The following is a 25,548-nucleotide window of genomic DNA, read 5'->3' on the forward strand; positions in this document are numbered from 1 at the left end:
TTATTTTTCTTTATTTATTTCATTCCAAAAATTATTAATATTAATTAATACTTAAAAGTCTTTTTAAGGGCTTATCATAGTATAATACCAACGTGTACAAATTAAAAGATTCAACAAGGGAACGGGAACCCTACAAAGAGGTTGTACCATACACATGGAACCAAGTCAAGAAACTACACTGCAGTTCTCCTAATTAGTGTAGCTACATACAAACAAGAACATCGACATACAAGTCATATTCTTAATCATCCACATAAATACACAAGGAACTAATCATGTTCAAGAAAACTATCCCGTACAGTACACGATTGAGAATGTCCCGTCTAGTTACACCCGAGTCCACCATTCAGACAGTCAGCACATTAGCGGCGATTAACTTTGGGGTTGGGGTTGGGGCTGGGGCTGGGGCTGGGGCTGAACATTCGACGAACTGATTTCCATATTTGCTAGAGTTTCAAGTTCTTGCAGTGCACTTGCTGTAGCTTCATTGTTCAAGTATGGCTTTAGACCGCCAACTGTTTGCTTGATTCTTGATTGCTGCAAAATTATTGAAGCACGCACCCCAATCAGCACACAATTACAAAATTACCATACATAAAGAAAGAGACATTACAACATTGACAATCCGATGTGCACTTTTTTCAGAAAACAAAAAAAGGCGCAGCCCAGCAAGTGAATACATTTGAATCGACGACGTGCATGACTTGACATATTTTAGCGCGCTTCAATGTTGAAACACTAATCAAATAAGTTAAAACTATTAGCCTACTTAAATATGAAAAAATGAAATTATCTTTCAACATATATAGGAAATAAGAATCACGAATAGGTGATATTTTTTATTTTGTACTTGTAAGAACTAATTAAAAAAAACCCGTCATGTCTTAAACATGCTTAACATTGCACAGAAACATGCTAGATATTGAGCTAATTCTTTTCATTTTCTCTCACGGTGCGCTTAGATGGAAATTTGGAGGGAGAGATTTGAAGAATTGGGTGTCATTTCAAATCAATCACAAACACCATTATACTAAAAAATTAACAAATAAGTAGATTTGAAATTTACCCACATAAATTCATCCAAGCAATCAAATAGATTTCAAATCAATCCTTTAATCCAAGCGCACTACAAGGTTTTGTACATGCTATGTGCTTGACACTTCACGGAATATTTTTTGAAGTGCCCATAAATCACGGCTGCCAAATCCATTACAAAAGAATATATAAATAACATTTAACAGCTAAACGTTTCTCCAACTTACAAAATATTCGAGCTTTCCTTTAACATCAAGGTAGGCCATCAGGAGCTGGTTATCTGAAGGCTGATTCATGATTCCTGATGCAAGCTAGCAATCACACAAGTCAAGGGAAAACTCTTTAGTAACATAAATGACTACGCTCAACTTTAGTAAGAGAAGCAACACAGATTTTTGAGTGCTCATCTGGAAATTGATAGGGAATCGAAAAGACGTGCAACAAGGAGCATCAACAGTTAAAAAAAAAAACTATCCGAGATCCTTCACAATGCATATTCTGGCTCATCAATTTTCTCCAGCTTGATTTAATAGCATAGTTATACTTCAAGATAAAATCTACCGTTTTGTCAAGAAACTCGTGATATGATGATAACAATTATACACAAAGACCTTTCTAAATTACGTGGTAGATGTAAGTTTTGATAAATCTTTCGGCTATGTTCATATCTCTTTTTAAAAGATACTTTCAATTTCTTCCAAATAAAACCAAACATGAATTACATTCTCTGATGCAATTTTTCTGCAGACATATAATCTTACTTTAATTTCATCTCTCCTAACATAATTACTTGTAATTTAAATTTCTTTCTTCCCAAAAATACTAGATTATTATTTTATAGAATAATCCAATATTTATAAGTTCTAGAATATATCATAATACACTATTAAATTAACTAAATAACCCCTCACGCCAAAAGTTACAGGTCTATTTGTTTTTTCACACAGATTAAGAAAATTATTCGAAAAATAAATTTCATAAAGAATTGATTCATTTTACCTTTATTTATTGAGTGTTTTAATATAATATAAAAATTGAACGGAAGTAGCTAATGTATAGGTATAAATTGGTAAAAGAATGAGAAAATAATACTAAATATAGACATTGGATTATATATTTGGTGCGGATGGAAAAAAAAAAGTACTCTTTATATTTGGGACGGATGAAGTATATAATATGTGACAACACTATGTCAACAAACTTTTGAATGAAATGATGTTTGCAATAAAAATGTATCCTCTAGAAAATGAACTAAACATGAATCATGTTTTCTAATACAATCTCCATTGAAAATTTCTTTAGACAATAAAAAATGATGCCAACATTACCTATCCACGTGGACGTCACATTATCCTAAAACTAAGAAATATTTTGGGATTATCCACTTAGGCGAGCCATTTCAATGAACAGATTCAGTGGAACAAAAGAACATCCGCTAGTAAATGTATGCACATGATTTAACACAAGTGAACTCCTACTTTAGGTCTAGAGATAGGGGTTTTCCAAACATAATTTCTTATGTGCCAATATCATGTCCAAGCGTTACTTTCTCCTGCAATTCATCTTAACCAGCATCGGAAACAATTCGATATAAAGAACACTTTGTTGAATGGTAATAACAAGTGTTAATAAACTTACCGCCATGCTTTGAAGAAAAATTTGGAGAAAAAGAAATTTGCCAATTAAGGAAGTCATTGTTCGGTGATAAACAATTCCCTAAGACCTAGTTTGGCAAATTTGAAAGGCCGTCAACCTTCAAAGTTATGTGCAAAGTCAAGCCAATCATACAATGTTTTATAAACACTCAAGAGAACAGAGAGTAGCGACATCAATAGTTCATGGATGATATCATTTTGAATGGAGATGGTGCTTTTGAGCTTTATGAGCTAAAAATCCTCAGCGCTCGTGAATTTGAAATCAAAGACTTGGGTCCATTAAAATACTTTCTTTGAATGAAGCTTACAAGATCAAAGAAAAGTTTTTTTCCCTCTCTCAAGAGAAGTACATTCTCAATTTGCCAGGAGATTGATGAAATAATTTTTTTGTTAGTAATTTTCTTCACATAAATATTTTACATTTGTGTACATTTATGTACATAGTTTAGCTTCACCCACGTACATTCTCCTGGTTAGGTCCCTATTTAATAAGAAACCGAAGATAATTTTCCAGTTTTCCCACATTTTCTCTTGTGTTTTGTACAATTCCTACGTGTTAATATCACTAATAATACCAAAGCTAGGTTTCATTCGTCACATTTTCAAGAATTTATGTTTACTGAAAACAAGGTTCTAAAATTCGATAGGCGCTAGTTGGGCGTCGGAACTCAGACCAGCACCTAGAGCCTAAGCCGCCAAGGCACTAGGCGGATTTCATGGTATCAAGAGACTAGTAATGGTTCTTAAAATAAATTTCAGCTTAAATTTTGTTAAAATCTAATTGACACTTGGTTTATTCCTCCTGCTTCTTCTGCTTAAAGCAGGTCAGCATAATAGGTAACACAAGAGAAATCAAAATAAAGAAATAAATTATCTTTAAGGTTTGATTCGATTTTCTTATGTGTGCAGAAGTAAATAGACAAAGAAAATGAGAAAAATGAAAGTGGTGTGTTAGGACAAGTGCAAGCCAACAAATCGTGGTTTAATTGGGTTGTCAATCACTAAAAATTACATACAGAAACATATAATACTTTCTCATGTCATGTACTTGTTTAATTGGGTTTTCAAAAATTAAAAGCCCAAAAAAAAGCCCTAAAAAACTTTAAACGCCTAGGCCAGCCTAGGAGCACCTAAGCGCCCTTGCCACCTAGGCTGGCCGCCTAGCACCTTTTCCGTGCGGTCGGGCGGCGCCTAGCACCTTGGAGACGCCTAGGTGGTCACCTAGCCCGAGTTTTAGAACACGGTCTGAAAATAAGTTTTTGAGATTGCATCGGAGATCGTAGTTTATGTTTGGATTGAGGAGTAATGTATGTCATGTACTTATCATTTCACTTTAGAATGAGTTGGTAAGTGATATCATGCGACATGCATGTGTGGGTGGGGGTGTTGTATGTGATATTTTAAAATTCTAAAGATGCAGCGTATTAGGTTAGAGTATCGTATAACAATAATTATCATGTTGAAACAGAAAAAAAATGGCATATATTTTATACTTTTGGGAAAAAATGAAAATGAGGAGATAATATTTTAGATTTATTTAGGAGATGGAACATGTTTGAGGAAATTAAAACAAACATAGCCCAATATTTTACACAAGGTAAGCTGTAGCTAACAATCTCCAGAAGATTTGGAAAAACCTGAAAGCATTAGTTTCATCACACAACGAAGTAACTTCTCAATTTGTACAAAGGTAGCCTAAATAAATTATCCTTCCATGATGTAGACAAAATCATTTATTTAGTAAACCCCTTCAATAAACTTAAGTGTGGTAAAAAATACATCATCATCATTGATTAATGATTATACACGGACATAAAAAACATAATAAAACCGTGAAATAACTCACTTAGATCTGCATTTGTAGAACAAGTTAATTTTTTCTTTATCTTATTTGCAATTGTTTACCATTGTTAAAGATAATAAAATCGCATGTATAAACCATCCACATACATAGTTAAATCTTGTGAGACCATTTTTAGAAGTTTTAGCAGCAGATTTGAATGATGAACAATGGAAGTTAATTCACATTTAACAAGCAATGAAAGTTATTTGAACGTCTGAAGGAATAATTAGTTAATGCTTAAACTGGGAGCTAGATCAGTAAAACATCGTCTCAAGAGAATAAAGTCAATTGATGAAGACTACAATATTTCTTGATAACAACAACTCAGATAGTGAGCGTAAATGCTAATTTACGGCTTGAAACACTAAGAAGATTACACACACTAAAGGAGCTAGTTTCGCCTCATCAAAATTCAATGCCTTAAAAGGGAGTTAGGTTGGTGAAACTAAATTTGTCGCTCAGTGAATAAAGTAGTCTAACAATTTGGAATGGTATGGTGCGCTACTATCACATGAAGCCACGAAAAATACTAAATGACTACAAAATTCGTATTTGGAAGCCACGAAAAATACTAAATGACTACAAAATTGGTATTTGGTGATACTCTCCAAGCAACGTAACTTGATATCAACATTTTAAAATATTTTCCACTGGTATCAGAATTTATAAAACTTTATTTTAGCTTTGCAAATAACCATTTTCTAGCATTAGCAATATTTTGAAGTAAACATATTTAATATTATGACATTAATGTTATAATAATGAATAAAACAGGTAGTACACACCTACTATGTTATGATTTACGAAGGAATTTTACTTCCTACATACACTAGTCTCTGTCCACCACAAACTAAACCTCAAAACCGGATTTTAGTTTTGTGTGGGAATATTTCAAAATGAGATTCAAGTGGCCCAAACTTTTGAACAGATTTAATCAACAGGAGACAGGCCCTAAGATAAAACATATCACAATGGTGATGAAAAAACAAGCAGTACATTCGAACTATTCAACCTTATTGAAAGTCTTAGTAGTAGCCCACTCTAACTTTATTTTACTAGCCTATCTAACCATGCAAAACATAAAAATGCACTCTCCATAAAAAATTTCTTGCGACCTGCACTCAATGGAAACAACTACTTCTGAAGAATTGGCCTAAATTTGCAGGTTTTAAGAAAAACTGATGTTGCCCTTAGCAACAGATGAGATGAGAATAACAACGAAAAGTTTACTAGCACGTTACTTAAAATCAACTTTATCTTAACAAGAGTTTCACCTTTTTCGGCCGGCCCAAAGGCTTCCCACCGAGCTTCCTTGGCTTCTTGGGTTCCCCAGTACCCACCATCCTAGGCCTCTTTACCTCACCACCAGCCTTGGGTGGTCGCCCCCTGCGCTTTCCTGCCACTGACACAACTCCACTCCCTGCAGGCAGCACACCATCCGCAGCACCACCACCAATCACCAGAGGCCCCACCACGCCACCACCAACAGCTGCCACTCCTACCTCCGGATTATTCACCTTCCGTGGTCGCCCACGTGACCTACCTAGCCGCTTAACCCGCGCAGCAGGAGGGGTAGCAATTTTCTTTGGCCTTCCCCTCCCCCTCCCACCACCAGTCTGCACTCCACCACTCTTTGGGGGACGAAGCTTTGACGCACCCTGTTTAGGCGGACGACCGCGGCCTCTCGTGACCCCACTCACTGAAGGCCCGCCACCCGGGACAAAAGCAACATGTGCCGAACCCAGTGGCCCAACAGCCGCATTCTGCTGTTCGACTAGTCCTGGGACAACAACAGGAGCATCATTCATTGGCACGTCCTGCTGAGCAAAAACAGGCACGGCAGCTTGAACAGACTGGGCCTTCGGGGGGCGACCAGGCCGCTTCTTTGATCCAACAGAAGTAGCAGAATCAGTAACGGTGCCGTTTGCAGACACGGGTGATGAAACACCAGATCTAGGAAGCCTGTAAGAGTACTTGACCATCAAAATTTGACCGCTGTTCTTTAACCGCTTCAAGTGATGAGTCAACAGAGATGAGTGAGTCGGCGGCAGGTTCGAGTAATGAGACTCTATGTACTTAACGATAGCCTTCTTGCTCGACCCGTTCCGCTCATTCAACGCCGCTATAGCCGCCGTAATCATCTACGAAAAAACAAAACAAAACAAAAAACCACCAAAATCAAACAAATTGAAGAAAGAGCCGGGAAAAAAATTTCGTGTCACTAATTTCTTTAAGTTGGGGTATCAGTGAAAGTACCTCCGCATAAGGTGGATGATTGTGGGCAGCGGGGTTGGTGGGTGTTGGATTGGCGGCGTAAGCTGAGTGATGAGGAGTAGCGGCAGCGGGGGCCATGGGTTCGATGGACGAAAGTGGATCTAGCGGTAGGTCCATATACGCAGAGCGCGAGAGGAAATCTGAACCAGAGAGTGAAATTGAAGGTGAAGTTTTTAGTGAAAGAGGGTAATTTGAAGTGGATAGGATTGGATTTAACGATGAACAAAGGTTTACGTACGGCCCAGACTTTGCAGATCATTGGACCGTTGGAGCCTTTTGTGTGTGTCCGAAAATCATCTATTATTTTTTTATTGCTCATCTACTATATATTATGAATAACAGATTATATTTCATTTGATCAAATTCAAATACTTTTAATATATTTTGGTTTCGAACTATTATTTTTTCCTTCTAAATGTAGGGACTGAATATGACGAAAAATATTTAGATAACGATTTTTGTAAATTTTATACTAGATTACAGTGTTTGAAATCAAATTAATTATTCAACAGAATTTGAAATTTGAATAGATGAATATTTTCAGTTGGGTTTGTTTCAGAAGCTTTGGTCAGTTCGATTTGCGGAAAAGAAATTCCAGTAGTTCGTTTTAAGAAGTTTGTTCGATTTTAACCAAAAAATCGACCCTGTCTTTCACCTCATCCAATGGTTGTCCCGGTGCAACACATAACCAACCATAATATAATATCACATTGCCCGAACACAAGCTCGTTCGACTTATTGCACGAGCTCGACGTAAAGTCACCTGAAGTCGAACAGAACATCATGAAATGCCGCAGTGATACAAGCATGACACTTCAAACTCAAGGGTCGCAAGTTGGTCACACGAAATCTTAGTCACAATAGAAGGATTTCAATTAACAAAATGTTTTAAGGCATGGTTGAAATGAAACCAAGTAAAGCGAAACTGCACAATAATTCCTGATCAGCACAGCTGCATTCAGACTAAACACAAACAAATGAAAAAGGCTTTGTCCTAAGTTTCCATGAGTATCCCCTCCTAACCTTCTGCCTAATGTAACGACGGTCACCTATTTGTCTTCCAACTGTCTGTCAGAACTAAGTTTACTCCTTCCGCTAGTTAGTGTATCTATTTCAACTTTGGGGTGGAATGTTCAATGTTGTATTCACATCCATTTCTGCTAAAGTTTCTAGTTCTTGCAAAGCGGTAAGGGTAGTTTCGCTATTCAAGTGTGGCCTTATGATGTTCACTGTATGCTTGATTCTTGATTGCTGCAGCAAGTTCAAAAATGAAATTTTTATGAGATCATAATTGCAAATTTCATCACATATGTATTTCAATGAAACAAACATTTACAAAATATGTAGAAAACTTACAAAATATTGCAGTTTTCCATTGGGATCAAGGCAAGCAATTTGCTGTGGGTTGACTGGAGTTTGACTACCTGATGTTGATGCAGTCTAGAAAACCATAGACAAGCAGGCACAAAACATAAACTAGTTCAGCAACATAGAAGTAAAAATGAAGGTGTCTGTTTGATATAATACAAAAACAATAAATTTTGTTCATGAAAAGAAATTTAGCACACTGTCACAAAAAAAATATTAGAACAGAAAATAACAATTAACCAACGTCACCAAACTTTACACTCTCATTTTCTTTTTCTCCCCCCATAATTATTTTTGTTCGTCTACTCCCCGAAAATAAATATTCTGTTTTTACCACACTATACAACAATATATTGAACTTTAAAATCTTAGAACACCTTACATACGATAAAAAAATATTCTATAACGTGGTATCACCAACTCAATGCAATACATTCTTATGATCTGCATCTACAGTTCTAAAAAAATATTAAAAAAATCATCTTTCAAAAACAAAATCACACGTGCATCATATTCTTATACTTATTTCAGAAAATGCTGGAAATAAATCAAGCATATATGGTTTTTTATCTTCTGTTGTGAGATCAAATGTCTTATTTCACTCATCCCAAATGTAAACACCCGTGCTACAAGCTCAAGTGAAAAAAAAAATTCCTCAATTCTCGACATGGAATATGAGTTCTCTTCTCATGACAAACCACTATTGAGATCAACAATGCACATTTCAACAAACATATTTTTAATATTAATTTCTCATTATCTAATATTCATTTTGATCAATTTAAAGTTTTACAATGATCTAATCACAACATAAGTTATGTTAGTTTATAAATCCATTGTTTTCCGACAAACCCCTGATGAATAAAGTTGGTACATTAGGTTGATGAAAGTTCTGTGAGAGACCTCTAGTGGAAAATATTTGTAAAAGGGAAGAAACATGCGACTTTGAATCTTCCTGACCTCAGTATAAGAAAACAATGTGATGTAACACCCGTAAACAATCTCCCCAAGAGTTTACGCATTTATTTGAACAGCCACCTCAATTTCCTTATTTTAGAAAATCTTTTCATATTACTTGTTCAAATTATTACAATTGCATCTACATTTCATTCCCCTAAATAGCTCATTTTTAGGCTTATTCTAATTTAAATACGCCATGACAGAATGGCATCATTCACCCGAACAATCAGTTCTTGAAATTGGTATTTATTGCCAGAACTAACTTAGTCAACAGGTGAATAAAGTCATTATCTAGGGAACTAAACGAAGCATTTGAACTGTCAAAAGGTCCACAGATTCGGAGAAAAATCCACCAGTTACGTTTCAATCCGGTGATTTCATTTTCATCATGAATTGAAAAGAAATACCAAAAGCAATCTTGACCAATTTTCCTTTGCCCATCACTCAGGTGAAGCAACAATCTCTACAGTAGTTTCGCCCAGAAAACAGAAGTTGAATACGTTCATACTTCTTAGTTTGTAACCATCAAGTCATGAGTCAAAGTAAACAATTGACATGTGTCTATTTGAAATTGAACTCGCTAAATATCACAGCTTTACCTTTTTCGGTCGTCCCAGAGGCTTTCCACTAAGCTTCCTAGGTTTTTTTGGCTCCTCAGCGGCCACCTTATTAGGCGTTTTAACCTCACTACCAGCCTCCTTAGGAGGCCGCCCCCTGCGCTTCCCAGCCACCTGAGAAAGTCCACCACCTGCAACAATCGACGCACCACCAGTGGTCACCTTCCTAGGCTTTTTAACCTCGCTACCAGACGTGGGTGGCCGCCCCCTGCGCTTCCCAGCCACCAGGGAAACTCCACCACCTGCTACAATCGACGCACCACCAGTACCAACGACAACTGCCGTAGAACCCACTGTCCCACCGTCAACATCTGCCACCTTTCCCTCTGCATTAGCCACCTGAGGCGGACGGCCACGGCCTCTGCTGGTCCCGGCCATGACAGGGGAAGCGGCGTTCTTCTTAGGCCTTCCCCTGCTCCTCCCAACACTAACCTGGAGGCCGCCATTTATTTTCGGGCGACCCCGCCCACGCTTGACCCCACCCTGTTTAGGAGGACGACCACGGCCTCTGGGGGTCCCGCCCACGACAGGCCCACCAACTGGACCAGTGGCAACATTAACAGAACCCAGTGGCCCAGTAGCCGCATTCTGCTGCTGGGAAGTAATATCTGGCACAGGGTTCTCAGGCAAGGACTGTTCACCAAAAACAGGCAGAGCATCTTGAACGGACTTATTCTTAGGAGGGCGTCCAGGCCGCTTCTTTTTCCCACTAGAATCAGCCCCATTTACGGAAACAGGAGGTGGAGGCGCAGATCCAGCAAGCTTGTACGAGTTCTTAACCATCAAAATCAGACCGTCATCTCTCAACCGCTTCAAGTGTGAGGCCAACAGTGATGCGTGAGTAGGCGGCAGGTTCGTGTGATGGGTCTTTATGTACTTAGCAATAGCTCTCTTGCTCGACCCATTTCGCTCATTCAACGACGCTATGGCATCCTTTATAATCTGCACAAACACGAAAAAAGAATCACACCCACGAGGGAAAAAAAAAGTATCCATAGACTTGGACAGAAGTGAAAAAGAAACACTTAGTCGAAGTTGGATTTTGAAGAAAACACCTCCGCATAAGGGGGATGATTGTGGACAGCGGGGACAAAGGGAGTTGGGTCGGCGGCGGCTTCCGGGACATTTAGATCGGTGGTTGGTGGCTGTGGAGCCATACGCAACTTTAATGTGGAAATCAAGAAACAGGCTTGCAGTATGTGTGTATGAGAGAGAAGAAGAGAGGAGAAGGGTGCGAAAACGGATACTGGGTTGAGAAATTGAACCGTCAACCGTTGGATCCCGTGGTTTGTCACATTTTTTGATTTTGACAATTTTTTTGGTTTGAGGTCTATTTTTAATATTTATAATAAAATATATATATATTTTTTTTTTTATAGATAACTTAAATAAGAAATTATGTCACAAAATACGATAAATGAGACAGTCTCACGTAAATTTTTTCTCTAGTTTGAAAGGCAGGATCATTCTTAGCATGATCTCTTTGTTTTTTTTTATGTAATTAACCGTGACTCAGTATGATAAATGCATTTCATGTTTTAAAAAAATTATTGGATTTGGATTTCGTTATTAAATTGTTAAATTTTTTTACTAATATTAATACATGTTATTAATTTATTTTATGTATGATAAATGCATTTCATGTTTTAAAAAAATTATTGGGTTTGGATTTCGTTATTAAATTGTTATATTTTTTAATAATATTAATAAATGTTATTAATTTATTTTATTTGAATCCTAAATCACTTGTATATTGTTACAATAACCCGTGCCAATTTTCTCGTAAATCCTAACAATTTACTCAAAATTCCTCTTCTTCATACCCAAGTTAAGTACGTGTGAATAAAGAATATATTCTTTATGTTTTTAATGACGAGAGAGTAAACTATTGGACTAACATAATAGTCAGTAATTTATAAATCATACAGATCAAACTAAATGCGACAGACTCACACGAAAAGTGTTTGTAGTAGAGTTACTCGAACTCATGAGTAACGTTCATATGATTTACCAACTCGGACATACAAATGAGCCAACATATTATTTATCTTATATTTTATATGGGTAGGAAATATCTCTAGCCAGCATAAATAGACAGGCTTATTATATGAAATCATTAGCTTCTTGTTAAACAATTTTGAGATAAAAAGGTAAAGAATGTCTCCCTTTTAAATTACTAGTATTTTACCTGTGCATCGTACGAGGTGTTGATTCATGCCATTAATGACTAAAATTAGTAAATATGACTTTTGAATAATTATTTATTGTTATATTAAAAAATGTTAATATCATTTGATTAAACACTTAAAAGAGGATAGCAATCTTCTGATTTGATTTTTTTTTTTTATTGAATTCAATATCTTGGTTGAGAATGACCGATAATAATAATAAAAAAACATAAAAAGATATTTAAAAATCATATATTATTTGTATACCAAAATTTTAAACAATAAACAAATATTTTCAAAAGTCAAAATTCTCGTCATTTAATCCAAATGAATGAACTTTGATGAAAAAATTTAATTATTTTCAGATGATGTAAAAAAAATAATTAGAATAAAATTCTGATCAATATACATGATAATAATATCAATATATGATCAGTCTATATACCAAAACTCTTCTTGTGCACCCAAGTTAGGCCAGTTGTAACGCATAAATGACTTATATTTCATGATAGAGATCATACTTAGTGGTGTGTTTGTGTGATATTTCTATATTTAACGCGTGATTAAACATTTGAAGGAGGATAACAATCTTCTGATTTTCTACCTTTAAAACTCTTGTGTGATATTTTATCACAAAAGGATTTTTTTCCCGAGTTCGAATTGGCAGCTGGAGCCATTTTCTTTGCATTGGATACTGGATTTGGTTTCTCCGACTTTGGTTATTAGGCCATCCACAATGGTGGATATTTGGATAACTATGTCATCAAAATATTTTGACTATCCAAATATCCACCATTGTACAAAATTGTAATCGGATATTACCTTTTTTTTTTTATGATAAACTTTGCGGGTCAAGTCAGCATCAAATAAGGTTTATACCTTTTTTCCCGGAGTGAAATAGATTCAGGAGACAGTTTGCGCATCTCGAGGAGCATCATGATAAAGGTAGAAAAATCTCCCATATCCTACGGCATCATGCTTCACTATCTAGATATGTCTATGATAAGGATGTGAATCATACTTCCTTGCAAATTTAAACATGTTTCTGGTTGAATTTACTGTACAAATTACCTGAAGTCATCGATTTTACTTGTAGACTGTAGTGTCAGCCTAATAGTTTAATCTGATGATCTTGAAGTCAATCTCAACTTAATAGCTTGAGATCGACCTCTATCTGTGTAAAAATATTAACAATCAAGATCATGAGCTTGTGAACCTGTTTCTGATCGAGTTTCATAAGTAACAAACAAGATAAGTTGGTGAATAAGTTAACGTTTATATTCAAAAAGTCGAGCGTGAATTGCTAAAATCTGAATTAGCCGCCTCAACTTGTTCCCATAGTTGGAAGTACTTTCTCCTTGCTGCTCCACGGTCGAACATCAGGATTAAACAAATCAAATCAAATGTTCCATGTTGCAGACGAAGAGAGGAGGAGTGCTGATTACTAGTTAATGCTTCTTTTTGATTGCATACAAAGGTATATAATCTTTTTCCATTATTGGTAGAGGCCGATGGGTTGTCTGAGAAAGTTGCCACTCTCCATACTTGAAAAGATGGAGAAAACATCATCCACGAGATTCTTTTCCGCTTGCATTTTTAGATATCTTTGTTTTTGGTTGTTAGTAAAAAAATTAGATGAAATTATCAACGTTGTTAACATTAGATCGTCGAACTTTTTTAGTCTACATCCAAACTATGTAGCTTATATCAATACATCAACATGTATAATGATTAAAAAAATCAATAAATGATTGAGAAGTCTTTTCCATCCAATGCGTAATTGGGATCAGTTTTGGGAAATTTTTGTGTAAGACCGTTCGGTAATTTTACATTGTAAATAGATCGATCTACATCTTCAAATTTTCTGAACTTTGCTTTGAATAATTATTTTACATTAATTTAAGTTGTAAAGTTTGTTAATTTTAACTAAGATATATGAACTAATAAGTGTACAAGTGTGGATAAAATTGTAATGATTAATTTTTTTTTTTTGAAATTTTGTATAAATTAGTGTAACATAAAATAAAATTAAGTTAACAGTTTATTTGAGTCGGTTGTTTTAATATATTTAAATATTTTGGTTATTTAGGTCTTCAAAAGTTTCACAAATTTTTCACGAAAATGAAAAATATTTATTTGAAGAGGACAACATTAATTATCGAAAATTTATGAAATGGTATCAGTACCGACATATTTACACGAATTTCAAAATCGAAATAAAAATTGAGAATTTTAAAATTATACTTCCAAAACGCCCATATATTATCAACATTTAATCATTTTGGCGATGACCCGGCTTTTTGTATGCATCTCACTAATTACATTGGAGCAATTTGTGAATTCTTGAATGCCTGGTGCATTTGACTCAAGGACCACGCTCCCTGACTATTTTAAATGATTAACATCAAGCTCTTCCCAATAGTCAAGTTTGCTGAAATTTGAATCACTTTGAATTACTTTGGACAATAACACATCACACAGCTCCTCTGGTTTCTTGAAGTGTCATTTTTGCCTGCATAATGTAAGGGTGATTTACCAGTAATCCCCACAATTACATTCTCCCCCATTGAAGTGATGGAATCGGTTAGGATCACGCAAGATTATCAATCTGCCCATGATCTTCGCCATGTGTTTGATAGCCGTATGGCAGTCCTCACAAACCCGCAAGTTTTTAAAAACACGAACAGGTCTCCCTTCGGGTATCTTAATAATTCCATAAGCAACAGCTAATTTTTCGCTATGGTACTTTAGCATCTGCTGTTTCTCCTCTTCTTCTACATCATGCAAAACCAGTTTTGTGGTTGAGATGTAACCATCCAGTTTCATCTTCAAATCTTGCTCTTCCAAGAAAGCAAGTATCATATCACTCTCAGGATGAGCAAAGTCTCCTACTGAAAACGTGTGAATCTTATTCTGAACTTCCACCCAGCTATACCCCGGTATTTTTTTAACGCCAGTATCCCACATTTTAAATCTCATTTTATTAACATCAAGCCACCTGCCTGAAGCTGCATATAAATTGGAAAGAAGAACATACATTCCAGCATTCCAAGGTTCCAATGCAAATATCATTTCAGCTGCCTTTTCTCCTAACTCGGTATTTCCGTGAATCCGGCTGGCACCAAGGAGGGCCCCCCATGTTGCTGCATCTGGCTCGAAAGGCATATTTTTCATCAGATTTTGAGCATCATCTAGTCGTCCTGCACGACCCAAAAGATCAATCATGCAAGTATAGTGCTTTGAATTTGCCACTATGCCATAATCATGATTCATGGAATCAAAGTACTTTCTGCCCAACTCTACCAAGCCTGTGTGACTACATGCGGACAGAACACCAACCTAAATGAAAACAACACAAGTGAGTACTGACTACTGAGTATCGACAATCAATAGATGGACACAGATTGCACGTACTCAAAACAGAGAAACATAAAATAAAACACTTCATTCACCAGCACATATTTTGCACAGATAATAAATGCTCACTTCTTTGGAAAGAAGGCCTTTTTCACTGTTATTTTTTCTCTCAGTTCATTAAATTTTCATAGTTGGGAAGTTGATGTGAACAAAAAAAGAAGCATTACAAAATTCATAGTATGGTTTGAGATGTTATAGGGTTTCAATTCCCATATAATGTATTTCCCCACATTAAAAGGAGGAAAAGTCTATGAACGGCGTTTCTCAGGTAAAATTGGTTCCAGAACATGGGATTGAGTGATAGACTCGCTGCAAAATGCAGAACAATTAAGGGATATAGGTGATTCATGAAGTTAACATCACGAGTAGGAATTCAAAATGAAGTAATAAACACGTACAGTTCTGCAACACTATTAGTTAAACTTAACATACAGGTGAAATCAAGAATCCTTGAGCCAATCTTGTGCAAAACGAGAACAAATATACACTCAACAAAATTTACCATTGTAACTTCATCAGGCTGGATGCATGCCTGTTTCATTGAGCGAAAATGTTCAAGAGCTTCTTTGCTAAATCCATGTCTTGCATAACCAATAATGATGGTGTTCCACGAGACAACATCCCTATGCTCAATTCCAATGAACACTTCATGTGCCTCATCAATGCTGCCACATCTACAGTACATGGCAAGGAGAGCATTCCCCACAAAGCAGCCAAACTCATATCCAGCTTTGATTACACGGCCATGCATTTGCTTCCCCAGCTCAAAAGCTGCGACGTCAGAGCATGTACTCAATACACTAGTAAATGCTGATCTATTTATCCTCTCTCCGTCCCTCTTCATTTCGACGAACATTCTTATTGCCTCCTCACTATCACCGCTCTGACCATAACAGGCAATTATTGCTGCCCAAGAGATGCAATCCCGACGATGCATTCTATCAAACAAGCTTCTAGCATGAGCAATGTCTCCATTTTGAGAATAACCAGTTATCATCGTATTCCACGAACTAATGTTCCTACCAGGCATTGCGTCAAACAACTCTCTAGCCAGATTCATGTTCTTGCTCTGTACATATCCGGCCATCATCGCGTTCCAAGAAACGACACTCTTCTCAGGCATCTCGTCAAAGATTCCCCTTGCCTCGTCTAACTTACCATTTTGTATATAACCTGACACCATTGCTGTCCATGTAAAGACATCACGAACCGGGGACTCCTCGAATAACCTCCTTGCCTCGTCCAGCTTCCCATTTTGAGCATAACAAGTAATCATAGTATTCCATGATACTTCATCCCTAACAGGCATACGATCAAAAATCTCTCTTGCTTCAACCATCCGCTTCTGCTTCAAGTAGCCACCCATCAAACAATTCCAGGAAACCACAACCCACTTCTCCTTGCTATCAAACAACCTCCTAGCCTGCTCGATCATCCCATTTTGAACATAAGCCGCAAGAATCCCATTCCACGAGATCTCATTTTTCTCCGGCATCAAATCAAAAATTCTCCTGGCATCATGTACGAGCCCGTTCTGTGCATACCCCGACAACATAGCGTTCCACGAGACAACATCCTTTGCAGGCATTTCATCGAACAAGAGACGAGCTGCCCCAAGATTCTTGTTCTTTATATGCCCACTTAGCATCACATTCCAAGAAACCAAGTCCCTCTGCGGCATTACATCGAACAGCTCCTGAGCGAGATCAAACTTGCTATTTGAGAGGTACCCAGATATCATAGTGTTGTAAGAAACGGAAGTTTTCCGAGGCATAGAGTTGAACAAACGCAATGCCGCATTGCATTGGCCGTTTCGCATATAATCGGTGATGGCGATGTTGCATTTCACTACATCCGAGTCCGTAACTTTGTTGTTCCTGCGCTCTGGCAAGGTTTTAGTTCGAGCATGGATTCTCGTTCTTGATTGGTAAGAACGAGAGAAAGTCGTCTGCAGTTGTCTGATGAAACGCATGGATTGCGATAAGGATTCTCATTTCACTGCTCAATCATACTACAACCTTGTGCGCGCGCGCGCGATTACCATAGAAGTGAAAATACATTCATTTCATAACTTGCATTGCAACTTCAATGTATCGCATTCATGCCAATATGGATGGACCATACTTGAAAAAATTTAAGAAAAATACAATATATTTTATTGGTATAAAACTGCCGTTCCCACCAAGGACTTCGTCAATTTAGCTTGGATGAATATATTGATCGCTCACCTCATACGTCTCTCATTTCCGATCCGATAGGAATGTGAGAGGAGGTAAATCATGGTAACTCAGCCAACCAGCAGCAGCTAGATCTTATGCTACACCGCGGCACAAAGAGCTCCCCTCATTGAAGGGAATTTAACTCCCACACTGCCGTTTGCGAGACTCAATTCATTGCTCCAAGATTTACTGCTGCTGATCAACTGAGCTAAGTCTATGCGAGCTCTTAGATGAATATATTGCATCACGTAAACCATGCGACGAGTCGCGTTAATATACATGTGTCTATCATCGTATCACACGAAATATACGATGAGACGTGTAAATAAAAATGTGTTCATTACGATATCGCTTAAAACATATGATGGGTCATGTGAATAACAATCAATCTCATATGAAATCTAGATTAACAAAAACTAATAATCATCCTCGTCAGCATGGAAACAACATTTTGAAATATATTATATATATATATATATAATAGTATGAAAACCAAAATAAAAAAGAGAGAGAACTTATTAGCACATGCAAGTATGTGTTAAAACACACCGATTAGAAAGGAGAAAAAAAAACTCAACAACACTGGAATGATTAGAAGCTTTATACTCTCGAAAGCATTAAAAAAAAATATTTTGAACTGTTATTTTAAAAAGAAATATATCAAAAGAATGGAGACTAATTGTGATTATACAAATTAAGAGGACAAATTAAAAAAAAAATTCATTTTCCCTACCAGACAATTTTTGAAAAGGAAAAGTGTATTGTGACGACTGACGCGTGGCAAAGCAAGCCCACAAAAAGATAAAAAAAAAGGGTGGTTTATACAGTGAGGCGCAAGGTATCACACGTGGTGTATTGCTTTTGACCTCGCCCTATGCATGTCTACCTAATCTCACAACGCTTCCCCGATAAATATCCATCCAAAGGAGCACACATCACTGCAGCACAGATAAACAAAGAAAAGTATATATATTTCTGGTGATTTATATCAATTGAAATGGCAACAAATGTTGATCCTTTGGTAGTTGGTAGGGTGATTGGTGATGTGGTTGACATGTTCGTGCCCACAGTGAACATGTCTGTTTGCTATGGATCGAAGCATGTCACTAATGGCTGTGATATCAAGCCCTCCATGGCCGCGACACCACCCAGGGTTCTTATCTCTGGTCATCCTACTGATCTCTACACTTTGGTATCCACTCCTCTATTTCTAATTTCCTTCTTCTTCTTTTATACATCTATCGGGTTTTTTAATTCACCTGCGTTTATTTTTTCTTGTATGTTATAATTTTTGCAAGTGATGTGGTGTTGATGAGGGAGGTAAATGTGAAATAGTTGAAAGTATTGGGAAGATGAATATAAAACACTTGTATGATAGATATCATGGGAGTCATTTTTGTGATCTATATATAGCTAGCATGTGATCTTTTGTTTTCGAAAAAAAAATCTAATTTTTTTTATAAAATAAGCTAAAATATTCTGGGTTGTGTTGCTAAGCTAAAATATTCTGGGTTGTGTTGCTGGGGGGTAATCATGAATTCTACGTAGTCAATGAGATGTGGTTTACTTGCATGATGCAGGTGATGACCGATCCAGATGCGCCAAGTCCGAGTGAGCCTAGCATGAGAGAATGGATCCAGTGGTAAATAATTGTTACATTAATTACTATATTTTATTTATCTTGAAAATTATATACATATATAGCTTTAGGAGTATGATTTTAAATATATTATTTTCAAGGATCGTGACGGACATTCCTGGCTGCACCAATGTTGCTGGAGGTAAAATATATATTGAAACCGATTAATTATTGCATCCCTACTCAGTCCAGACACATACACTTAAGTTTCAGAATAAAATTAAAATACTTTGGAATTTTGTCATACCATAAAACTAATTGTCCGTCTAACTATAGTGTATAAATTGATACATTTAATACATGTAGTATTTCTTTTTGGTTTATCTGTGTGTGTGTGTGGGAGAATTAGAACTGAATGTCAATTATGTACATGATCTTTGATTGGTTAATTGTTCGTTTGTCTTCTAACAGAGGCAGACTTTGTTTCAATCAAAAGTTTGATAACTCTCGTATAAATAAGTGTCACTAAAATGGATTGACACGTGTGGTTGACATGCGTCGTATCCTCGTATAGCATGGCAACGTCGCTAAATCACATAAAATTAGTACAAAACTCCTTATTTTTATCAGAAGTTTAATGCTAAAATATAATTTATTAGTTTTTTCCAAGAAAAGCATTGATTTCTTAAAATTGAAGGGATTACGCAGGTCTTTTGTTTGAGATCCTTGTATTTTTATTTGACCTTAAATTTTGTAACATAACATTATCGGTTATTTGGTTTTTTTCCCCCTGTATGCAATACTTGATTGGTGATTGGTATGTTTTCAGGGAAAGAGGTCCTGCCGTATGCAGGGCCACGGCCACCGGTGGGGATCCACCGCTACATACTGGTTCTTTTCCGGCAGAAAGCAGTGATGGGTTCATTGGAGCCGCCGGGTTGCCGCTCGCATTTCAATACCAGGGCCTTCGCCCATCACTTTGATCTGGGAATGCCTGTTGCCACCGTCTACTTCAATGCTCACAAAGAACCCGCCAACCGAAAGCGCTGAAGGAATTATATGAGTATATATATCTATTTATATAGCTATTATTCTATATAAGTTTAATTAGGAGTTATAGTGTGCTTATTGGAGGATCCTGCATCTGTAAGAATCATGGACGCTCTAAATTATTGGTTTTTATTTCATGTTTTATCTGTGCATCAAACCTTCCATATGTGCATTTTTTTTTTGTTTTTTCATTTCTAAAAAGAAATTTCTCACAAGTCATATGAACATGTAACCATGCAAATTCCCACCAATGATATTGCTTGTATCTTGTTATCCGTTCATTGATTGTTTAAATGGTAACCTATTAAAGAACGACAAAGTCTGAATGCATGGAAATCTGCATAAATATTTCGAAATCTAAAAAGGTTTAGTTGGCTACTTCAGTTGTGCAGCTGTGTGTCAATAGCTTTTTGCTTATATTTTCCACTTTTGTGGTTAGAAGAGCTGAAGGTTTAGTGTTCATACTTTCCTGTGATTCAACAGTGGGGCCTAGGCTCTCAATCTCAGCAACTGTAGAAACCTGTTCATCAATTTCAACTGTCTGGACTTGTTCCAGGTTGCGGTTTTTGAATGGGTTGTTGTTCGGAACAGTTGGTACTATTGATGAGTACTTCATCGGCAACTTAGTTTGGAATTGGAAGTTAGTATGCACCCGCAATATAACATATGCATCCAAAATATATGCTGGAAGGATAAGTTCTACAAATACAAAATTTTGGAAGATAAATCTTCATGCCACATTCAATGGTTAGAAGCCTACAAATGAATGAACTGACATGTTTACCTGGATAAGTTGATATGCCATCAGCGGAGTGATGCTCGCTGCCCTCTACATCATATTAGCACAAATATATAATCAGGACACACAGCATACAGAAAATGATCTAATAGTACGAATACTTGTAAGCTATCGCTGAATGCATCAACCAGAAAGAAGAAGAAAAAAAAACTCAACTGATCAAAGCCTAAGCTCGTAAACTCCTCAATTACTTTGCGGGAAAAATGGAAAACAAACAAAGGTCCTAAGTAGTTTCTGCATCTTATATTTTATGAACCCTTTTGTTCTAGATTAAAATAAATAAATAAAACTCTGTGATGGCTTTATGTATTACATGCGAGCGTGAAGATAATGAGTTCTCTAATCAGTTCAAAAGAAAAAATCAAACTTTAGCATAGAGAAATATATGTACCAAAAAAGAGTTATACTTGTTATAAAATGTTCAAATATTCTTAAAATCCCCTTGAAATCGGTAGATCAGTTGTCACTTCTATTATAAGCTACCTACAAACTAAATTATGGACGTACAAATTCAATCTGCAAATGAGATGTAAGCTCACTTGCCAAGTAGCAACAAAGTGGTGATAAAGTCACCTGCCTAGAACACACAAGCAAACAATTACAATACTTCACAGTTTGCCACAAAATTTTAACTAGTGTCGAAAAGAGCAGACTAACAATTGAAAGGAACAATACTAAAAATGAAGTAATACCTGGAAAATGAACAAAATTTTAACTAGTGTCGAAAAGAGCAGACTAACAGTTCGCCATACCTCTATTGACCTTTCTTCTCTTCTCCTAAATGAACATTATATTGAGAAGGAAAAAAAAAAGAAAACATCATCAAACAAGTAATCTAAAGGGCCCTTGAACTTTGCACTTCTAAGATTATGTGGCAGCCTTACACGGAATATTCCCGCCATCACAAACGGCCACTGGAATGATCTTATGGTGTCCAAGCATATTGATTCAATTCACCATGCTACACGAATAAGCTACAAAAAACCTAGTAGTATTAAACTCAAATCCCCAAAAATAATTGAAGAAACTAGCACTTTTCACGGATGATTGGCTGTCACCTCCTTTATGAAGCCACGAATACGCATCGATACCTACCTGCGTCGCAAATCAGAAACAGATAGGAAGGACATGACTTGGATAACAGAATCAAGTTTATATATCGAGAAAAATGCAAGTTCACGCGTTTACCAGAATATTTCTTTATGTGAACGGATTGAACATGTGGCTTCACAAATCTCATCAGATTATCGATGCCCATTTCTTTATCTTTTTGCTAATTTCTTCGGTAAATAATTTTTAGGTCGGATGAGAGCCGCATAGAAAAAATAATTTATATAAAAAGTTTTTGAAAAACTTGCAAATTGGTCGATTTTTTAAGCTCTGATTTTCAGACTTACGAGGAGAGGAATGTTGAGTTATAGGCTTGTTAGTTCGGATCTTGACCAACCATAGACAAATTTCTTTTTTTTTTGGCTGATTTTGAGCTGAGAGATATCCAGCTTGGTGAGATGAAGAAAAGAGACGTCAATGAAGAAGGGAATTAATTGCACATGCGCTTTACGCGAGAGTATGTGCCAAATTGTGTCACACAGGGATTTGACTTTAATTCAAGTCTCCTTGTAATAATATATCCTGCAAATTTCGCCTCTCCCATTTCGTGGGTCAGCCACTGAATATGGAGTTTCGAAAATAAGACGACAGTGAATCATGGGTGACGTCACAAGCAGAAAAACCTCAGTACCCAGCAAAACTGATAAGATTCCACTGATCCTTCATTACACAAGATAACTTGGATCAAATGTAGGTAAAAATACATGTAACCTTAAACAAATTATTCATAATCAAAAAGCATGGATATCAAACAATGGAAATAGAATTCAAACATCCAGCATTTCAAGTTTTAATTTAATCCGCAACTTAAGGTCCAATGAAACAACAAAAAAAATAATTGGCAGCTGCTCTAAAATTGCATTTCTAGTAGCGACCAATGCCCCAAACTCGAATAACACCGTCTGTGTAACCACTGAAAAGGGTGCTTCCATCAGCACTCCAGCTAAGACAGGTGCAGTAATTGATCTACATCAAGCAATTCAAAGAGTCAGCTATGATACAACAAATGCTAACATAATATAATCCAAGGCAAGTGTTCACAAGTTTCTCAAATTATTTCTTCGTTGTTACATTACTATGCAAAGGACACCAAGAGTTGCAGCGACAACAATTATCCATTGCAACACCCAGACCAGATGGAAAGGACTCAAATCATGTTCACGTAAAACAATCAGCCAAAAGAGAATTGAGCAGCTCTCAGTGGCATGTTAAAACAATAAAATTTTACCAGGAACTAACAGGACATTAAATATACGATAAACATCATTATATGCACAAGAGTTGAAGGGATCTCATAAAGCAAGTAAAGGCAATTACTTCTTATAGAAAACCATGTATTTAATTATCAATCAATGAATGACTACACATACTAACTCGGAATGGTCTCAATCTGGTAAAAATCTGCAGCGGAAGATTGGAATTGGGGGATTTAATTTAACATAAAATTTGTATTACATCAGCAAAGGAAAATAGTTCCAGTTAATTTCCAGAGGCGGCATAGTATCTACATGTTTGAAATGAATGAAGCAAGAAAATTAATGGCTTTGATAAAGTTAATAGAACTAATAATTAGTGAGCACAGAGGAAGCAAAGCTGGGAATAGAGTTGAAAGGGGTAAAACTAATATATAAAATTTGGGGTACAAATATTTAATATAAAAATTTATGGAATACAAATGGCATCCTTAGCCTAAATATTTCATATGAAAATCATACAAATGCCTAGTCACAACAGAGACACATTGATACAAGACACATACCACAGATTCAAATTTATTAGCCAGGCGCATCCCATGGTGATTAACTTAACAAGAAACAACAGTAACAAAAGACAATTGTATTGGTAAATCTACAACAAACAAATAAAAGTTCAAAGTGTACATGAGAGTTGAACCCATTGTAACACACAGTAAAAGGTCAAGAAGTTAGAGTGCAATTAAAGAGCCAGAACACCAAATTAAAAACAACATGCGTGAAAGAGCACGGAAGAAACTACTTTATTAAGCAACTGCACCTTGTTTTTACATGCAACAGACTGAGTTGTTTCCTCAGCAGCCATCTCGCTCTCTTGCTTCAAATCAACCTTAAGATCTACCACAACGCTCTTGCTTTCCAAATCCCAAATCTTGATACTAGACTCTGTGGCAGCACAGAGCCAATACCTATTTGGGCTGAAGCACAGAGCATGAATAACTGAACCAGCATCCAAAGAATAAAGCTTCTTTCCCTCAGCCAAATCCCAAAGTAAAATAATCCCATCTTTCCCACCACTAGCGCACAAACTCCCATCAGGAGAGACTGCCACGGTGTTCACGTATCCTGAATGGCCAGTCAACGTAGACCTCAGCTTACAATTAGCCAAATTCCAAATCTTAACTGTCCGATCCCACGAGCCTGAAACAATCATTGGCTGCAGGGCATTTGGAGAAAACCTTGAACAAAAACAAAACAAAACATATGCTTATCAACTGGCTATTTTGAAGTCTTCGAAATTTATAATTACGAGAATTGTGTCAGCTTCAATCATGGCTCGCTGAATGTTTGCAGAGAAGTTAGATTTACAAGTCTTGTTGTAACCGAACATTCAATTTGATCAATTGTCTGATTGGTAATAACTACCTTGAAATGAAAAGCCTTCGGAAAACCCATAAAAAAATAGAACATACAACATTAATAAGAAAAACGAGATATGTAGCTATACCTCACACAAGAAACCCAATCGGAATGAGCGTCCTGATCCTGAATCGTATACTTGCATTCGCCAAGCGTATTCCACAGCTTAATCGTCTTGTCCCTGGAGGCTGACATGATCTGCCTGTTATCAATCGAGAACGCAACAGACAACACGTCTTTAGTGTGGCCCACAAAACGGCGAGCTGTGCCCCCAGACTGTAGATCCCACAGACGGAGCTCACCATCCCAAGAACCGGAAAGAGCGAACTGGCCATCGGATGACAGGACAACGTCCTGAACGAAGTGTCCGTGTCCAGTGAGGCGGCGGCGGGGAACTCCATAGTTTTTGTCCTCCTTGGTGAGGGACCAGAGAATGAGGGATTTGTCACGGGAGGAAGAGACGATCATGTCCGAGTTGTCGATGGGGGTGGCGATGGCGGTCACCCAGTCAGTGTGGGAGCGCATTGTGCCCCGAAGGATAAGTTGCTCTTGCGCCATGATTCTTGATTCGAGGGTTTCTGCGCTGCGGACTTATTGTGCAAATTAGGGCTTCGGGAAGGCCAATTGAGGATTGTGGCGTATAAATAGGGGTTCGGGAATTAGGGTTTTTGTGGACGGGTCTTTTTTCTTTTCTTTTTACATTATATTTTTGAAACAACCGCTTAAATCAATTAAGCGAAAGAAAAAAAAAATTAGTCTTATAAATTATTATTTTTCCAAATACTCATTATATCAAAAAAATAAAAAATTTCCCCCAAATTTCTCTGAATAATAATGCATGC

The 25,548-nt window shown here is 36.8% G+C and overlaps 5 protein-coding genes across 5 annotated transcripts; 1 reads left to right on the forward strand and 4 right to left on the reverse strand.

The window, feature by feature from the left end:
* Window positions 1–84: 84 nt before the first annotated feature.
* LOC140835015 (uncharacterized) lies at window positions 85–7,057 on the reverse strand. Its single transcript, XM_073200290.1, has 4 exons — window positions 6,790–7,057; window positions 5,808–6,674; window positions 1,263–1,346; window positions 85–537 (listed from the first exon to the last, which is right to left on the reverse strand). The coding sequence occupies exons 1-4, from the start codon at window positions 6,922–6,924 to the stop codon at window positions 373–375; spliced, it is 1,251 nt and encodes a 416-aa protein (XP_073056391.1). The 5' UTR covers window positions 6,925–7,057; the 3' UTR covers window positions 85–372.
* A 585-nt stretch (window positions 7,058–7,642) lies between these two features.
* LOC140835016 (uncharacterized) lies at window positions 7,643–11,050 on the reverse strand. Its single transcript, XM_073200291.1, has 4 exons — window positions 10,808–11,050; window positions 9,735–10,694; window positions 8,164–8,247; window positions 7,643–8,058 (listed from the first exon to the last, which is right to left on the reverse strand). Exons 1-4 carry the CDS (start codon window positions 10,907–10,909, stop codon window positions 7,921–7,923), a joined length of 1,284 nt encoding a protein of 427 aa, XP_073056392.1. The 5' UTR covers window positions 10,910–11,050; the 3' UTR covers window positions 7,643–7,920.
* Window positions 11,051–14,071: 3,021 nt separating this feature from the next.
* Window positions 14,072–17,534, reverse strand: LOC140835017 (pentatricopeptide repeat-containing protein At4g02750). Its single transcript, XM_073200294.1, has 2 exons — window positions 15,840–17,534; window positions 14,072–15,259 (listed from the first exon to the last, which is right to left on the reverse strand). Exons 1-2 carry the CDS (start codon window positions 17,307–17,309, stop codon window positions 14,453–14,455), a joined length of 2,277 nt encoding a protein of 758 aa, XP_073056395.1. The 5' UTR covers window positions 17,310–17,534; the 3' UTR covers window positions 14,072–14,452.
* Window positions 17,535–18,501: 967 nt separating this feature from the next.
* Window positions 18,502–20,322, forward strand: LOC140835019 (protein MOTHER of FT and TFL1-like). Its single transcript, XM_073200296.1, has 4 exons — window positions 18,502–18,748; window positions 19,137–19,198; window positions 19,297–19,337; window positions 19,965–20,322. Exons 1-4 carry the CDS (start codon window positions 18,554–18,556, stop codon window positions 20,183–20,185), a joined length of 519 nt encoding a protein of 172 aa, XP_073056397.1. The 5' UTR covers window positions 18,502–18,553; the 3' UTR covers window positions 20,186–20,322.
* Window positions 20,323–22,722: 2,400 nt separating this feature from the next.
* Window positions 22,723–25,341, reverse strand: LOC140835018 (small ribosomal subunit protein RACK1). Its single transcript, XM_073200295.1, has 3 exons — window positions 24,795–25,341; window positions 24,108–24,525; window positions 22,723–23,060 (listed from the first exon to the last, which is right to left on the reverse strand). Exons 1-3 carry the CDS (start codon window positions 25,262–25,264, stop codon window positions 22,959–22,961), a joined length of 990 nt encoding a protein of 329 aa, XP_073056396.1. The 5' UTR covers window positions 25,265–25,341; the 3' UTR covers window positions 22,723–22,958.
* Between the last annotated feature and the right edge of the window lie 207 nt (window positions 25,342–25,548).

This window comes from Primulina eburnea, chromosome 6 (genome assembly GCF_022965805.1).
Source record: "Primulina eburnea isolate SZY01 chromosome 6, ASM2296580v1, whole genome shotgun sequence".
NCBI lineage: Eukaryota > Viridiplantae > Streptophyta > Magnoliopsida > Lamiales > Gesneriaceae > Primulina > Primulina eburnea.

Excerpts from the sequence above, each read along its gene's own strand:
- LOC140835015 (XM_073200290.1), bottom strand. The coding sequence starts at position 6,924 with ATGGACCTACCGCTAGATCCACTTTCGTCCATCGAACCCATGGCCCCC. Across the intron at positions 6,675-6,789 it reads ATCATCCACCTTATGCGGAG|ATGATTACGGCGGCTATAGC; the intron begins GTACTTTCACTG and ends GTTTTTTCGTAG. Across the intron at positions 1,347-5,807 it reads CTTTGGGCCGGCCGAAAAAG|CTTGCATCAGGAATCATGAA; the intron begins GTGAAACTCTTG and ends TGTGATTGCTAG.
- LOC140835016 (XM_073200291.1), bottom strand. The coding sequence starts at position 10,909 with ATGGCTCCACAGCCACCAACCACCGATCTAAATGTCCCGGAAGCCGCC. Across the intron at positions 10,695-10,807 it reads ATCATCCCCCTTATGCGGAG|ATTATAAAGGATGCCATAGC; the intron begins GTGTTTTCTTCA and ends GTGTTTGTGCAG. Across the intron at positions 8,059-8,163 it reads ATGGAAAACTGCAATATTTT|CAATCAAGAATCAAGCATAC; the intron begins GTAAGTTTTCTA and ends AACTTGCTGCAG.
- LOC140835017 (XM_073200294.1), bottom strand. The coding sequence starts at position 17,309 with ATGCGTTTCATCAGACAACTGCAGACGACTTTCTCTCGTTCTTACCAA. Across the intron at positions 15,260-15,839 it reads AGCCTGATGAAGTTACAATG|GTTGGTGTTCTGTCCGCATG; the intron begins GTAAATTTTGTT and ends GTTTTCATTTAG.
- LOC140835019 (XM_073200296.1), top strand. The coding sequence starts at position 18,554 with ATGGCAACAAATGTTGATCCTTTGGTAGTTGGTAGGGTGATTGGTGAT. Across the intron at positions 19,199-19,296 it reads ATGAGAGAATGGATCCAGTG|GATCGTGACGGACATTCCTG; the intron begins GTAAATAATTGT and ends ATTATTTTCAAG. Across the intron at positions 19,338-19,964 it reads CTGCACCAATGTTGCTGGAG|GGAAAGAGGTCCTGCCGTAT; the intron begins GTAAAATATATA and ends GTATGTTTTCAG.
- LOC140835018 (XM_073200295.1), bottom strand. The coding sequence starts at position 25,264 with ATGGCGCAAGAGCAACTTATCCTTCGGGGCACAATGCGCTCCCACACT. Across the intron at positions 24,526-24,794 it reads GATTGGGTTTCTTGTGTGAG|GTTTTCTCCAAATGCCCTGC; the intron begins GTATAGCTACAT and ends TTTTTGTTCAAG. Across the intron at positions 23,061-24,107 it reads CTGTTGCATGTAAAAACAAG|ATCAATTACTGCACCTGTCT; the intron begins GTGCAGTTGCTT and ends TGCTTGATGTAG.